Source organism: Mesoplodon densirostris, chromosome 2 (genome assembly GCF_025265405.1).
Source record: "Mesoplodon densirostris isolate mMesDen1 chromosome 2, mMesDen1 primary haplotype, whole genome shotgun sequence".
Taxonomy (NCBI): Eukaryota; Metazoa; Chordata; class Mammalia; order Artiodactyla; family Ziphiidae; genus Mesoplodon; species Mesoplodon densirostris.
Window position 1 is genome coordinate 12,631,440 of NC_082662.1, and position 13,237 is coordinate 12,644,676.

Sequence of the window (13,237 nt, forward strand, 5' to 3'; positions counted from 1 at the left end):
TCCCTGAGTCTCCCCTTCTCTCTCCCTCCCAGACCACCTTGTGCACAAGCTCCTGAATTACGACCTCCTTCTTCAGCGTCTAAAGCCTCCCACTCCATCTTTCTCCTTCGTCATCAAACATGCGCTTCAAGCTGGTGCATCTTCACTGGGACCACTGCTTCTTTAGCTCCTTTTCTACTGCTTGTACTCCTGTCCCACTAAGACCTTGAAATGCATTTCAGTGATGTTTAAATCAAGTTTATACTCTTTAGGCTACTGTTCTAGGCTGGCCACAAACTGAACTCAGCTTTCCATCCCGACTCTTCCCTTTACTCCTCCCCTCCCCCATCATCTGCTCTACCCCAATTAAGCTCTTCCAGAACATGCACTGCATTTCCCCACCTCTCATCCTACCTCCTGCCTTCACCCCCCCATATTAGTTTCCTATGGCTGTTCTAACAAATTACCACAAACTTAGGGGCTTAACACAACTCATATTTATTCTTTTACAGTTCTGGAGGCCAAAGGTCCAAAATCAGTTTCGCTAAGGTAAAGGCAAGGGGCTGGTTCCTTCTGGAGGTTCTAGGAAAGAATCCATTTCCTCACCTTTTCTAGTCTCTAGACTGGAAAAGGCGAGGAAATAAAAATTCCCCGCTTTCCTTGGCTCACGGCAGAGGAGAACCTTCAACTCTCTGCTTCTGTCACATCACCGTCTCTGTCTGTCTGTAGTCAGACTCCCTGTGTCTGCTTCTTGTAAGAACCCATGCGCCTATATTGGGTCCACCCAGCTAATCCAGGATAAGCCCCCATCTCAAGATCCTTACCTTCATCACATCTGCAAAGGTCCTTCTGCCCTGTTAGGTAATGTTCATAGGCTCTAAGGATTAGGACCCATACATCTTTGGGGGGGAGGCATCATTCACCCAACCACATCTTCCATTCTGACATGCCATCCCCTCCAACTCTGCATACCCACGCGTGCCCACGCCCAGTGGGGCCTCAGCCAAGCAGTGATCACTCCAGGTGAGTGATGGCGCCTCCCCTGGGACACTCACACGTCCCCACTCCTCCACCCATCATTTCCGCACCACCTGGAGTCCCTGCCTGTTTCCTCCCAGGCACTTAGACCTTGTCTGTCACACTGAATGGCTTCATATCATCCCCTGCTCAGCTCACAGTGCTGCACACGGGAGACACTTAGTCGATAGGAGCTCTGCAGATGGTTTTTATTGTCCACCCACAAAAAGAAACTTGGATTTGAGCCCAACCGAAGCTGATCAACAATTTTAAAAACACAAGGTGGATGGCAACTCCCGTTTCCTTGATGGGAGGGCAGCGTCACCCTCACCCACCTGTCGGCCAGCTCTGTGAAGACATTATTCAGAGAGCAAAGGAAGTGAATTGAATTGATACTTACCTTCTTCTTGCTTCTCTCTTTAAGGATTGTCTTTGTATCTGAAATACCTTCTGGAACATCATAAAAAAATTACAAGCCGGACCCAAGAACTTCAGGTAATCTTTGAACTTCAAAAGTTCATTTCAGCTCCTCCTTAGAATTTACCTAGCCCTAAGCATTTGAACTCTGTTTCTCCTCTGTTAGGTAGTCAGCACACATCCTCCAGAAGGTGAAATGATACCTCCATTTGCACACGAAATGCTTCAGACAGGGTGGCTGAGATCTCCCAGGAAGGCAAGGAGGCTTGTTTTCCTCTGTCAAAAACCAGAAAAAATGAAATGCCATCAGATCTTTACAATTGTTTATTAAATGCAGTGGAAGAAGTATAGCTAGCCACAGTATAGGCAGCAGAATTCCCAAAAGTTACATAATGTCAACATTTTAGAGGCAAAATTATCCTTAGGGATTGTATCTCTCTGGTAGCTATTGCCGTATTAATACTGTATAATAAACAACCATAACACTTTTAGCAGTGTTCCACAGTTATTGTCTACTGATCACACATCTGGGGCCAGCCGCTAGGTGGGTCCGCTGGTCTTGGATGGGCTTGCTCACGTGTCTGGGTGTTGGCTGGACCTTGGTCGATATAGGCTGGCCTCAGCTGGAGCAGCTGTGCTCTGTTCCACGTGTTCCACGTGTCTCTGATCCTCCAGCAGGCTGGCCTGGGCGCTAGCAGAGGAAGCAGAAATCGGGAAGAGAAAGCAGGCCCAATCATGGAGTGCTTGTCAATCCTCTGCTTGTGTTATGTCTGCCAACATCCCATTGGCCAGAGCAAGTCACATGACTGAGTTCAGTGCCGGGGGCAGGATATGGGTGGGCACTGCAAGTTACAGAGCCAAAGATATGAATAGAGGAAGGGTGAAATATTGGGACCACCATTACAATCAACCCCAAAGACCATCTAGTCCAGGGGTCAGCAAACTTCTTCTGTAAAGGGCCAGATGGTAAATATTTTAGGCTTTGCAGGACATACAGCCTCTGCCACACTTATCTGACCAGCTGTTGTAGAGCAAAGGCAGCCATAGACATACGTAAGTGAATGGGCGTGACGGGCATGCTCTGTTCCAATAAAATTTTATTTATAAAAATGGGCAGTGGTCCATATTTGGCCTGCAGACAGTAGTTTGCCAACCCCTGATCTCGTCCATTCTCCTTATTTTACAGAGATGGACAATGACATTCAGAAGCTAGGTGACTGTTTCAACATCACACAGCTAGTTGGTGGAAGCATCAAGACAAAAGCTCAGGCCTTCTAGCCCTAGCTCACTGCTTTTTCTCTTACACTCAGCAAATAATAACAAATAAGTGCAACTACCATTTACTGAGCACCTACTATGTGCTAACCACTGTGCTAAAAGCTTTCCATCATTATCTCATTCTTACAACTCTAAGAGGTAGATACTAGTATTAACCTCATTTTCTATACGAAGAAGTGTCTAGAAAGAACTAAAGCTGAGATTCTATCTAGATCTAGAGTCTGAGCTCTTAACCACGATGCTCTACTACTTCGCTATTAGTTACTAAGCTAAGCGTCATTTTTCTGTGTTTTGAAGAAAGTTTCGTGAACCTTTGTCCCGCCCCCAAAGGTAGTGGAAATGACTCCTGCGTTAGTCCTGTCCCCCATCAGCTGCAGTTCCCCTTCCCCTCATTTCAGATGAAGATCAACAGTTCTCGGGAAACTCAGCAGTATTTGCTACAAGAACACTTACGGCAGCATCTGGCAGAGAAGGAGAAGCTGACCGAGGAAAGGCTACAGCAAGAGGAGAAGCTGAAAGCCAGAGTCAAGCGGCTAATGGAAGAGAAATCGGTAAGGTGGTCCCCGTCCTTCTCTTTACTACTGGAAACTGATGAAATGGGCTTTCCTATGAGAAACAGAGGGCGCGTACTTAGATGGAGAAATCTCAGCAACTCCTTGTTGGGAACTAAATTAATTAAAGAGGGTGAATGATGTAGGAGGAATTAATATGAAGCTTGAATCCTAAAACTCAGAGATCAACTTGAAGATCAACTTGAAGAGGCAAGGTTATTGAAATGTCTAGAAATGGTACTTTGTTTATATACCGCAGCTGATTTTATTGATACAAATCCCAGTCGTTACTGCGGGTCCTGGTTTGTGTCTAAGTGTGTGCAAGACCAACCAATAGTATTTCAGTCTTTTGCTTTCTCTTCATGCATATCAGGGGAAACACATGGCCAAAACTGCTACTTACTTTTCCAGAAACCAGCCAATTAGAGGATACTTTACAGTGGCGCCTCTCAACTCAAAGGTGTCCATGGATCATATGGGGATGTTGTTAAAATGCAGATTCTGACTCAGCAGGTCTCGGGTGGGGGGAGCCTGGGATTCTGCATTTCTGACCAGTTCCCAGCTGGTACTGATAGCACAGCTCTGCAGACTACATTTTCAGCCACAAAGTCTTAGAAGAAGGTTTTCCCCAAGTTGGCTGATAAGAACCACCTGGGGCTTCTCTGGTGGCGCAGTGGTTGAGAGTCCGCCTGCCGATGCAGGGGACACCGGTTCATGCCCCAGTCCAGGAGGATCCCACATTCCGCGGAGCGGCTGGGCCCGTGAGCCATGGCCGCTGAGCCTGCGTGTCCAGAGCCTGTGCTCCGCAACGGGAGAGGCCACGACAGTGAGAGGTCCGCGTACCGCAAAAAAAAAAAAAAAAAAAAAGAACCACCTGGGCGCTGGTGAAAAATACAGCTTCTTGGGCCCCACCCCAGACCCACTGAATCAGAATCTCAGGAGAAAGCCAGGAAACTGCACATAACAGGCTGATTCTCATCCTTGTCCTTGAGTTGGCCCTTTCTGATATTCAGGGACCTGCCATGAATATAACTACCTTGGTTGCCCTCATCCTACATCAGTGGCTCATGACTTTGCCTGCACTTTTGTCACCTAAGAGATTAAAAAATACTAATGCCTTGTACCCCTCCCCCCACCCCACCCCCAGGTTCTGACCTGACTGGGGTGAGGGTGTGGCTCAGGCACTGGGATTGGTAAGCTCTCCCTGGTGGTTCCAATGTGCAGCCATGGTGGACGGCCACTGCGTGCTGCCCCTCCTCCACCCCCCTCAAGACAGCAGCACCAGATCCGCCGGACCCCAACTCCCCCGCCAGCACCTCCTTTCTTCCCCTGAGAAGGACTGGACCTGCCATTTCCTCCACCTTCACCGGGAGAAGCTTGGTGACTTCCTGCTTGGACCCTCCGTCTCTGTCACACACCCTCACTCTCCAGACCTCTCCAAGAGGCAAAGACCTCTGCCTGTTCCCTTTCATCCTCTAGCTCATGCCCCGCTACCTCTTCTCCTGTTTGCCTCTTTCTCTGCCTTTCTGCCTTTTGTGAAATAAAAGATTAAAAAGGAAGAACCACCTGACCAAAATCACCTGTGAGCCACATAAAGGTACTATTAACAACAGCCTTAAATCAAGGCAGCTCCCTCCAGAAGGGCAATTAGACATAGAAAAAGCCAGTGCCATTCCACCGAGAGGGAAATAAAACCAGAAAGAACCTAGAAATCTTCAAAATCTTCACCAGACTCTCCACCTGTTTCCTCCCTCCTCTCTGATTAACTTCTCCCTTGCCAAATGTCTTATTTTAGTTTTAACTTTGGTTTGACTTCTTCCCACTGTGGATGTACAGTATTGCAGCCCCAGCATGTTCAACATCACCTTGGGCACCGGCCTGGGCCTCCCAGATGCCCATTTGTAACATCGATTCCAACAGATACAGGGTTTCAAGGGCTGACATCAACCCCCCTTTAATCACAACAAACCTCAGAGCATACACCAGCCCATGCAGAGGGGGACACAATGCCGGGGACCCCCCAAGACAGAGCGCCACTGCTCATGTCCACTGTTGTCCCATCGAGGGTCATCCTTCCCCAGACACGCACATGGATCAGCTTGACCCCAGGGACTCATCTGAAAGTACTGTTCCAGACTCGAGTGCCAGGTGCCCCAATTTTAAATGAACCTCCCTCATACCACATGACACCATCACCCCCACCCTTTCTAAAAATCTGTTTGTCAGAATTCATTAATTGAACTCCTCATGAGTCCTAACTTGTCTGAGGACTCTGTTTCAATGGTAAGAAATTCTAGGTTCCCTTATGGAGCTAACATTCTTCTTTTTATTATGATCTGTTAGCAGCAGTCCTCTGATTTGTGCACACACTAATGGTTTAAATCAGGGAGCAGCAAACTTTTTCCATGAAGAGCCAGATAGTATCTATTTTCAGTTTTGCGGGTCGTATGGTCTCTGTTGTGGCTTCTCAGCTCTGTTGTTGCAGGGCAGAGGCAGTTGTAGGCAACCCACGATGAGCATGGAGGGATGCCAATAAAACTTTATTTACAAAAAGGCAGGCAGGGGCTTCCCTGGTGGCGCAATGGTTGAGAGTCCGCCTGCCGATGCAGGGGACACAGGTTCGTGCCCCGGTCCGGGAAGATCCCACATGCCGCGGAGCGGCTGGGCCCGTGAGCCATGGCCGCTGAGCCTGCGCATCCAGAGCCTGTGCTCCGCAACGGGAGAGGCCACAACAGTGAGAGGCCCGCGTACTGCAAAAAAAAAAAAAAAGCAGGCAGCGGGCCAGATTTGGCCCAGTTGCCATAGCTTGCCAACTCCTGTCTCTAGGGTCAAAGGGACCAGGGTTCAAACTCCTGTTGATATGATTTACTAGTAAACTGAGCAGATTCCTTAATCTCTCTAAGCCTGTTTCCTCCTTTGCAAAGTCGAAATGACAGAAGAAATGATTGATCTTTACTAGTGAATAGTTATCATGTGACAAGTATTTCATGTTCATCATCTCATCTGCTCCTCACATCAACCCAATGCAGGAAGCACTATGACTGTCCCCATTGTACAGATCGGGAAACTGAGGCTTCTAAAGCTTCTCAGTTGCCCAAAACTATACATCTAGGAAGGATCAACCGGGGGCTCTAATTTGGGCCTGCCGACTCCAGACCCCGTACTCTTAGCCCCTAAGTATACTGCCCACAGTTTTCTGTGGGGTTGTTGTGAGAAGTGAAAGAGTTAATCCGTGCAGTGCCTGGCACAGAGTCCAGATTCCTACTATGGTAACCATGTCTATTAAACAACCGTCATGACTTTCAGGCTTTGGAGGAAACCATTTCTCAGGAGAAAAGCAGAGCGAAGGAAGCATTAGAAGAAGAACAGAGCAAAGTCCAAGAGCTGGAGAATCGCTTAAACCGCCAGAAGGAGGTATGCAGCACGGGGAGATAGTTGGTTCCAGCCCAAATCCGGCTTGAGGGCCAAATGGAAGAAGTTTAGAACCGCAGATGATGGGGAGAAGCGCGTGGCGGAGTTTCCTAGAGTGATTTGTCCTTGGGAGGGCTCAGCTAGTCTGGGAAGAAGCAAGGGGGACTCTAGGAGAGAACCCTAGAGCTGTAGCCTTCACAATTGGAAAAATTGTAAACAGCGTAAAATACAGCCTTAGATAGGGAACAAGTTGGGATTGGTGACATGAGCACTTTCTGCGCAGAGATTGTATGCCAAATCCCCAAAATGGAGGAATTACAGAATCGTGGGACTTCAGGGCTGCGTGTATCCTCCAACAGCATCCTAAAATCATCCAGCCTTCAGCTCCACCACCAAGGAATTTTCTGCAGCCCAGGGCAGTCCATCCCAGTGTTGATGCCTTGGGCTGGCAGAACATTCTTCCTTTAGGTTGAATTGACTCAGACTTTCTCCCAGAAGGGTTTCAATCCTCCACCCGCCCCCCGGGCTCCTGCAAGACCCGTCTATTGAATACTTTCTCTTCCACAGAATAACCTTTTATAGATGCTTGAAAATAGAGGCACCTCTCCAGACCCAAATGCCATTCACAATCCTGGAGCATGGCCTTGTTCCGCTCCTCTGAGCTGCTCTGTGCTCCAGAAGTCACAGATGGGCAGCTCACTGGCTGAAAAGGGCCTGCAGACATGTTACGTTTGGTCCTAGAGTGTTTTATCTTGAATTCGTAAAATAGACTGAAAACTCCAGATTTCCATCCTCTCTTGAAAAGTTGGGAAACCTGGCCCTCCTTTCCACTTGGCAAAAACGGGCCAGAGTGGAACCAAGTAGCAGAAGTTTGCCACAGTCCTCGCCATTCCCTATTGCATGACACACAACCCACCTCACTTTGGGTAACTGTTGAGCCCCTGTAGGCATCTGAGTTTGCAACCCATCACCTGTTTTCTTCCTAAAGTTTTTGTAGGCAAAACTGGACTCAGTTCTCCAGCATTTAGTGGCCTAGAGCAGGACTCTTCTCTCCCTCGTTGAAGATGTTGTACTTCTATCGATGTGTCCCAAATGGCTTTTGGAAAAGCCCTGTTACAGTGTTCACTCACACTTACCTCATGGTCACCCTCAGATCCCAGAGGTTTTTTCCGTTGCGGAGCACAGGCTCCGGACGCGCAGGCTCCAGACGCGCAGGCTCAGCGGCCATGGCTCACAGGCCTAGCCGCTCCACGGCATGTGGGATCTTCCTGGACCTGGGCACGAACCCGTGTCCCCTGCATCGGCAGGTGGACTCTCAACCACTGCGCCACGAGGGGAGTCTCCCTGAGTCTTTTTTACAAAATGTTTTCATTAGCGCTTCAGTCCTGGGGCAGCACAGAGGAGTGAGGAGTGCAGGCTTTGCAGCCTGGCTGGGCTACTTACTGGCACAATACCTACCTTCTTTAAAGGATGGCTGTGAAGATTAGAGATCATGTACACTCAAGTGTTTGACCCAGAATCATCACTCAAAGAATGGTAGCTATTAATACTATCAATCACTGTACTTCCACTTCTGTTTAGGCACTTGCCTCCTACCAACCCCCCACTGCTTCCCTACTCCTCAGAGGGAAACCCTGGCCCACCCACCAGTGAGGGAGAAATAAGGAGCCTGGTGGGCAGATCCCATGCCATTTGATCAGATCCAGAGAGGGGAAGTGTTTATGTGTTGGGTCTCACTCAGGTCTCCGGCGCAGCTGTGCTCTGCAGGCCTGTGTAAACAGTGTCAGTACCTGGTCCTGAGTTATTTCTCCAGGGGTGGCAAGGAGGAGGAGGAGGGTGTCACAAGGGTTCCCGGAGGCCAAATGCCACTGAGAGGTCATCAGCACAAAGCTGGGGAAGCCCCTTGATTTTCGAGATCTGAGGTCACGGGGCACTTCAGGAGGGAGATTTAAGGAAAGCCTGGTGGTGGACAGCCCCATGGCAGGGAGGAGCTGTGGCCGGGTCCCCCAGGCCTAGAACAGCGCCAGCCCACTTCTCCCGGCAGGACCTCTCCGTGGCTTCTTGTCAGGGGAACCTGAGATTAAAATCCCAGACACAGACTTGGATCAACCTCAAACAGTCATTTGATTTTTCTTTCTATTAGACCTTCCTCCACACTGTCAGATGCATCTTTAAGGACGACAGAATCACTAGGTCATAATGCGGGTTTGGAGGTAACGTTAAAGGTTAATTCCCATGACCTGCCCAGGAGCGTGGGAGCAAAGTGGTCCAGAGGGACGGGACCTGGGCGTGAGTCGCACGAGGACAGCCTTCCCTGCAGTGCGTAGCGCCCGTCTCGGCTGCAGAGGAGCTGCTGAGAGCAAAGTCCCGCGTGTAGATGTGAGATCAGGCGCAGTGGGGCAGGAAAATGTTTTAACCCGAAACCCTCCTCAGACTTTGGGCTCCCTCACGTCTCATGGGAGACGCCAGGCTCCCATGATGTTACTGCTCTCCTGCTTCATTGAGGGCTGGTATTGGAACAGCTGAGTGTTGGCGGTTTTTTTTGTTTGTTTGTTTGTTTTCGGTACGTGGGCCTCTCACTGTTGTGGCCTTTCCCGTTGTGGAGCACAGGCTCTGGACGCGTAGCCTCAGCGGCCATGGCTCACGGGCCCAGCCGCTCCGCAGCATGTGGGATCTTCCCGGAACGGGGCACAAACCCGTGTGCCCTGCATCGGCAGGTGGGCTCTCAACCACTGCGCCACCAGGGAAGCCCGTGTTGGTGTTTTTTAAACTGCTTTTCACTGCAAAATATATAAAAATGTGTAGTATTTCCTCCATATTATGGATTAGATATTTTTGCAGGCTAATCTCGGACCCTAACCACCAGCTCTAATGGAAACCGTGTTCCAAATTCCGGACCTCTGCCAAGCTAGTGTTTAAAACACAACCTGTTTGAGAGTTGAGGTGTCCTTTCTTTTTTTTTTTTTTTTTAACATAATGATGATGAATATGAGGTGCCCTTTCTTGCAGTGACTAGAAACAGGGGCCTTACCGGCACCTTGTAGCTGTCTGCAATTTGCATAAACCATGTAACTGAACGGCTTATCAGCAAGCTGCTTCCTAGATGAAATTCCCTGACTGCAGGCACTAAATACCAATCACAGCCCTCGGAGCCTCTCAGAGCTTCCCTTGTGAGGTTTGCCCCCACCCCTCCTAGAGATTGTTACGTGTGGCTCATTAATTCAATACACGGCCCTCCTCTAGAAACCCGATAGTCTTTCAGAGATTTATTTCAACAATGGGAAATTCCATTATTAATGAGATTCTTCTTCTTCTTATCACAGAGGCTGCCTGGCACAATGATAAGAGCTCAGACTCTGAAACAAGACAGGCTTGGTCGCCTCTGCTCGCTTGCTCCCTGCCAGGGCCTCCACCCACAGGCAACGTGAGGGGTTCAATCCTGGCCTCACCACTAACAAACCTCATGGTCCCTGCACCCTCACCAACTTTCCGTTCTTTAGTTTCCTCATCTGTTAGATGGAGACGCTAACTTCTCTGATGAGGTTGCCATGAGAGTGACGTGGGTGAGAAGTGCTGGCCTTGGGCCCTGGCACGGAAGACCAACCCTCAACGTCTGAGCTACTGTCATTATAATTAGTATCATCATTATTAGCAATTTTCCCCCTAAATATGCAGGCAACCAAAAAGACTGGTCATTGATTTTCAGATTTTGGAGAGCAGCATTGCCCATGTGAAAAGAAAAGCAAAGGAAGCCTTCTGAGACAGAAAAGAGAAAAGTGCGAGATCTGGAGAACCACTTAACCCAGCAGAAGGAGGTCTGAGGAGCAGAGAGAGAGAAATTGGGCGGTGGCAGCCAAAAGCCCTTTGGAAGGAGCTCCAGAACCAGATGTGAGGCTGTGTTTTGGTGCCCTGATGTAGAGCAGGTGGTAAAGCGGGCAGGTGGGGAGCGGTGCCTCCGTTCAGAGTGGCCGATATCACATCATAGGACTCACCAGCTGTATGACCCTAGGGCAGATCACCTAACCTCCTGTGCGTCAGTTTCCTCATCTGTAACATGGGGAGGGATACAGTCCCTGCCTCGCGGGATTAAATGAGTTGTGTATATTAAGTACTTAGAATTGCACTCGCACACGGAGGGCCATCTCCAAAAGCACTGCTGGCCAACTACCTAGGGAAGGGAGATGCACTCCAGGGGAGACACCCTGGGTTGAGTCTGGGTCAGTCCCTCAGCCAGCATCCTCCTCCTCGTCGTCGAAAGGTATTTATGATGCACCCAGCGTGGGCACAGTAGGAAAACACCCTCTCGGCTCCAGCCTCCTAGTTTCATAGACTCCAAAGTAGACCCTCCCTGGGCCGATGGACAGATAGAGACACAAACATTGCAGAGTAAGATGGAGTAGACGGTACACAGCCAGCTCACACGGGGGTCACATCAAATAAGCGCCAGGGTTCAGTGCCTTCTGGAACAGACGAGAAGTACACCCTCAAGGACAGGGTGATGTGGGAGGGGGAAGGGGTGTCCAAGTGCCAGGCCCAGGCCGAGCCAGTGACATCCACTGCCACCAGCCTGGGGACTGGGCTTACCAGCCTCACCTGCCCGGAGCCGCCATGAAAGGCAGGCCCCAAGGCTTAGAGGAGGGATGAACGCCCGAGTCATGCCCTGAAAGTCAAAGAAGGGCTCTTGGAGCCAGGAGGCCAGGTGGCCATGCCCTCAGTGATCTGTGATGGCATGTCCAGGAGCCGGACTCTAGGGACCGAGGGGGCACACGCAGACATGAGCCGGCCCTCGTGGAACTTCCAGAAACAAAGCTGGTGACTCAATGAATTGTTTAATTCCGTTTTATTCATCCAGCTGCAAATATTTACTGAGTACCTACCACGTGCCAGACCTTATTGGGTGTCAGGGATACCACAGAGCACTAGACGGACCACGGCCATGCCCCCCACTCTAGGGCGGAGGACAGACAACCATGTAAACAAACACAGGTGACTCCAGAGCCACAGGCTGTGGGGTAGACAAAACCAGAGTGGGTTAGAGAGTGGCCCGCTGGCGGGGAGGGCCTCTCCAAGGAGGGGACCTTGAGTAAGACCTGGAGGACACAGGAGGCACCACGGGAACATCTGCGGGAAGAGAATGCCCCTAGGTCAGGGGTCCCCAGTGCAAAGGAGGGGGACCAGAGTTAGCCAGAGGGACGGGGGCAGGACAGGAAGAATGAAATCAAGCTGGAACAAGATGGAAGCCAAATGAGGGGTCAGAGGAAGAAAGCCGGAGGGAGACACAGAGTAGGCGAAGCGAGGCATGGCAGCAGAGCTGGGTGGGCTACACGTGTCGATTCTGGCCCCAATTCCAGCTCTGCCCTAACATGCTGTGTGACTGTGTGCAAGCCCCTTGCCCTCTCTGTGCCCTCATCTCTAATGCGGGTGTAGTGACAGAGGTTTGTTTCGAGGAGTCCATGTCTTCATTGTGAAGCACCTCCGCGGGTGAGGTCAGAGTCCCGCTCGGATGCGGAGGATGGAGTGCATGGCGGGACACGGGGGCCGGACAGTCAAGCAAAGACCTCGGGAGTGAGACCGTGCCAGGCCCCGCAGGGAAGTGAGGTCAGAGTCCACACAGGGCGAGGGAGCTCCAACACAGAGTGAGCCTCGTTAAGGGGTAGAACCCAGACTGTGGTCACAGCTGTCCCCAGATCAGCCCTTAGACACATGGGCCAGGGGTGGGGTTTTAGAGTGTGGACTCCTGCTGAGCAGGGTGGCAGACTCTGCCAGTCTATGTTCGAATACACAAGCATGTCTCCTGCCTCCAGGTAGGGTGGGGTTGGAATCAGGAGGACAGCTCAGGCAAGGTCCAGAAGCTAGGTGGCAGGATGGCTAGGGCAGGGCACTGGCATCTGAACTGGCACCACCACTCCCTGATGGTGTGATCTTGACGCATTACTCATCCTCTCACCACCTCGCTTACAGCCTCTGTGTCCTAACCTGCAAAATGGGGGGCAGACGCCCCCTGGGGGCTCGCATTCAGCGCACGGGGCAGGCACTCGTGTTGCAGAATTTAGAGACTGGGCAGTATCATCGTCGTCATCATTATCATTTGTAATTTGCCAAGCGGCGCAGAATAAGAGAAGGGAGGGCGCCCTCCCATGGGGCGTGTGGCCTCTTACGTCAGGCAGGACGCAGGCTGGCAGGGTGGGGTCTGGACAGTCTTAGGCAGACTTGGCAGTGGGAAAATGCCAAGCCCATGCAGGGAGGAGAGTCAGAGCCCAGGTGGGGCGGGGAGGCCTGTGTGCAGAGCAGGGCAGGGGGGATGGAAGCCCAGGACGCAATGCTAGAACAGCAAGACTGTCGGGAAGATCCTCTCTTCTCCAGGGCCCCCCACCCCCAAAGTATAAGAATGTCAGTAGTTTTTCTTTTTACCCAATAATGCATGTTCACTAAAGAAAATTTAGAAGATACAGACCAGTGAAAAGAAGAAAATATAAATGACCATAATCTCAATCCGCCCCAAATAGACATTATTTATATTTTGGTACATAGTCTTCCAGTCTTTTGTTTATGCATATATAAATTATTTATTTCATTAAAATGTT

General features: G+C 50.4%; 1 protein-coding gene across 1 annotated transcript in view; it reads left to right on the plus strand.

Annotated features, from left to right (window-relative positions):
* Window positions 1-13,237, plus strand: part of LOC132477587 (forkhead-associated domain-containing protein 1-like) — a 129,123-nt gene that overhangs the window by 82,930 nt on the left and 32,956 nt on the right. The window contains 5 exon segments of the mRNA XM_060080020.1: window positions 1,418-1,491; window positions 3,090-3,242; window positions 6,549-6,656; window positions 10,360-10,410; window positions 10,412-10,468. Coding sequence (XP_059936003.1) covers window positions 1,418-1,491; window positions 3,090-3,242; window positions 6,549-6,656; window positions 10,360-10,410; window positions 10,412-10,468 — 443 coding nt within the window.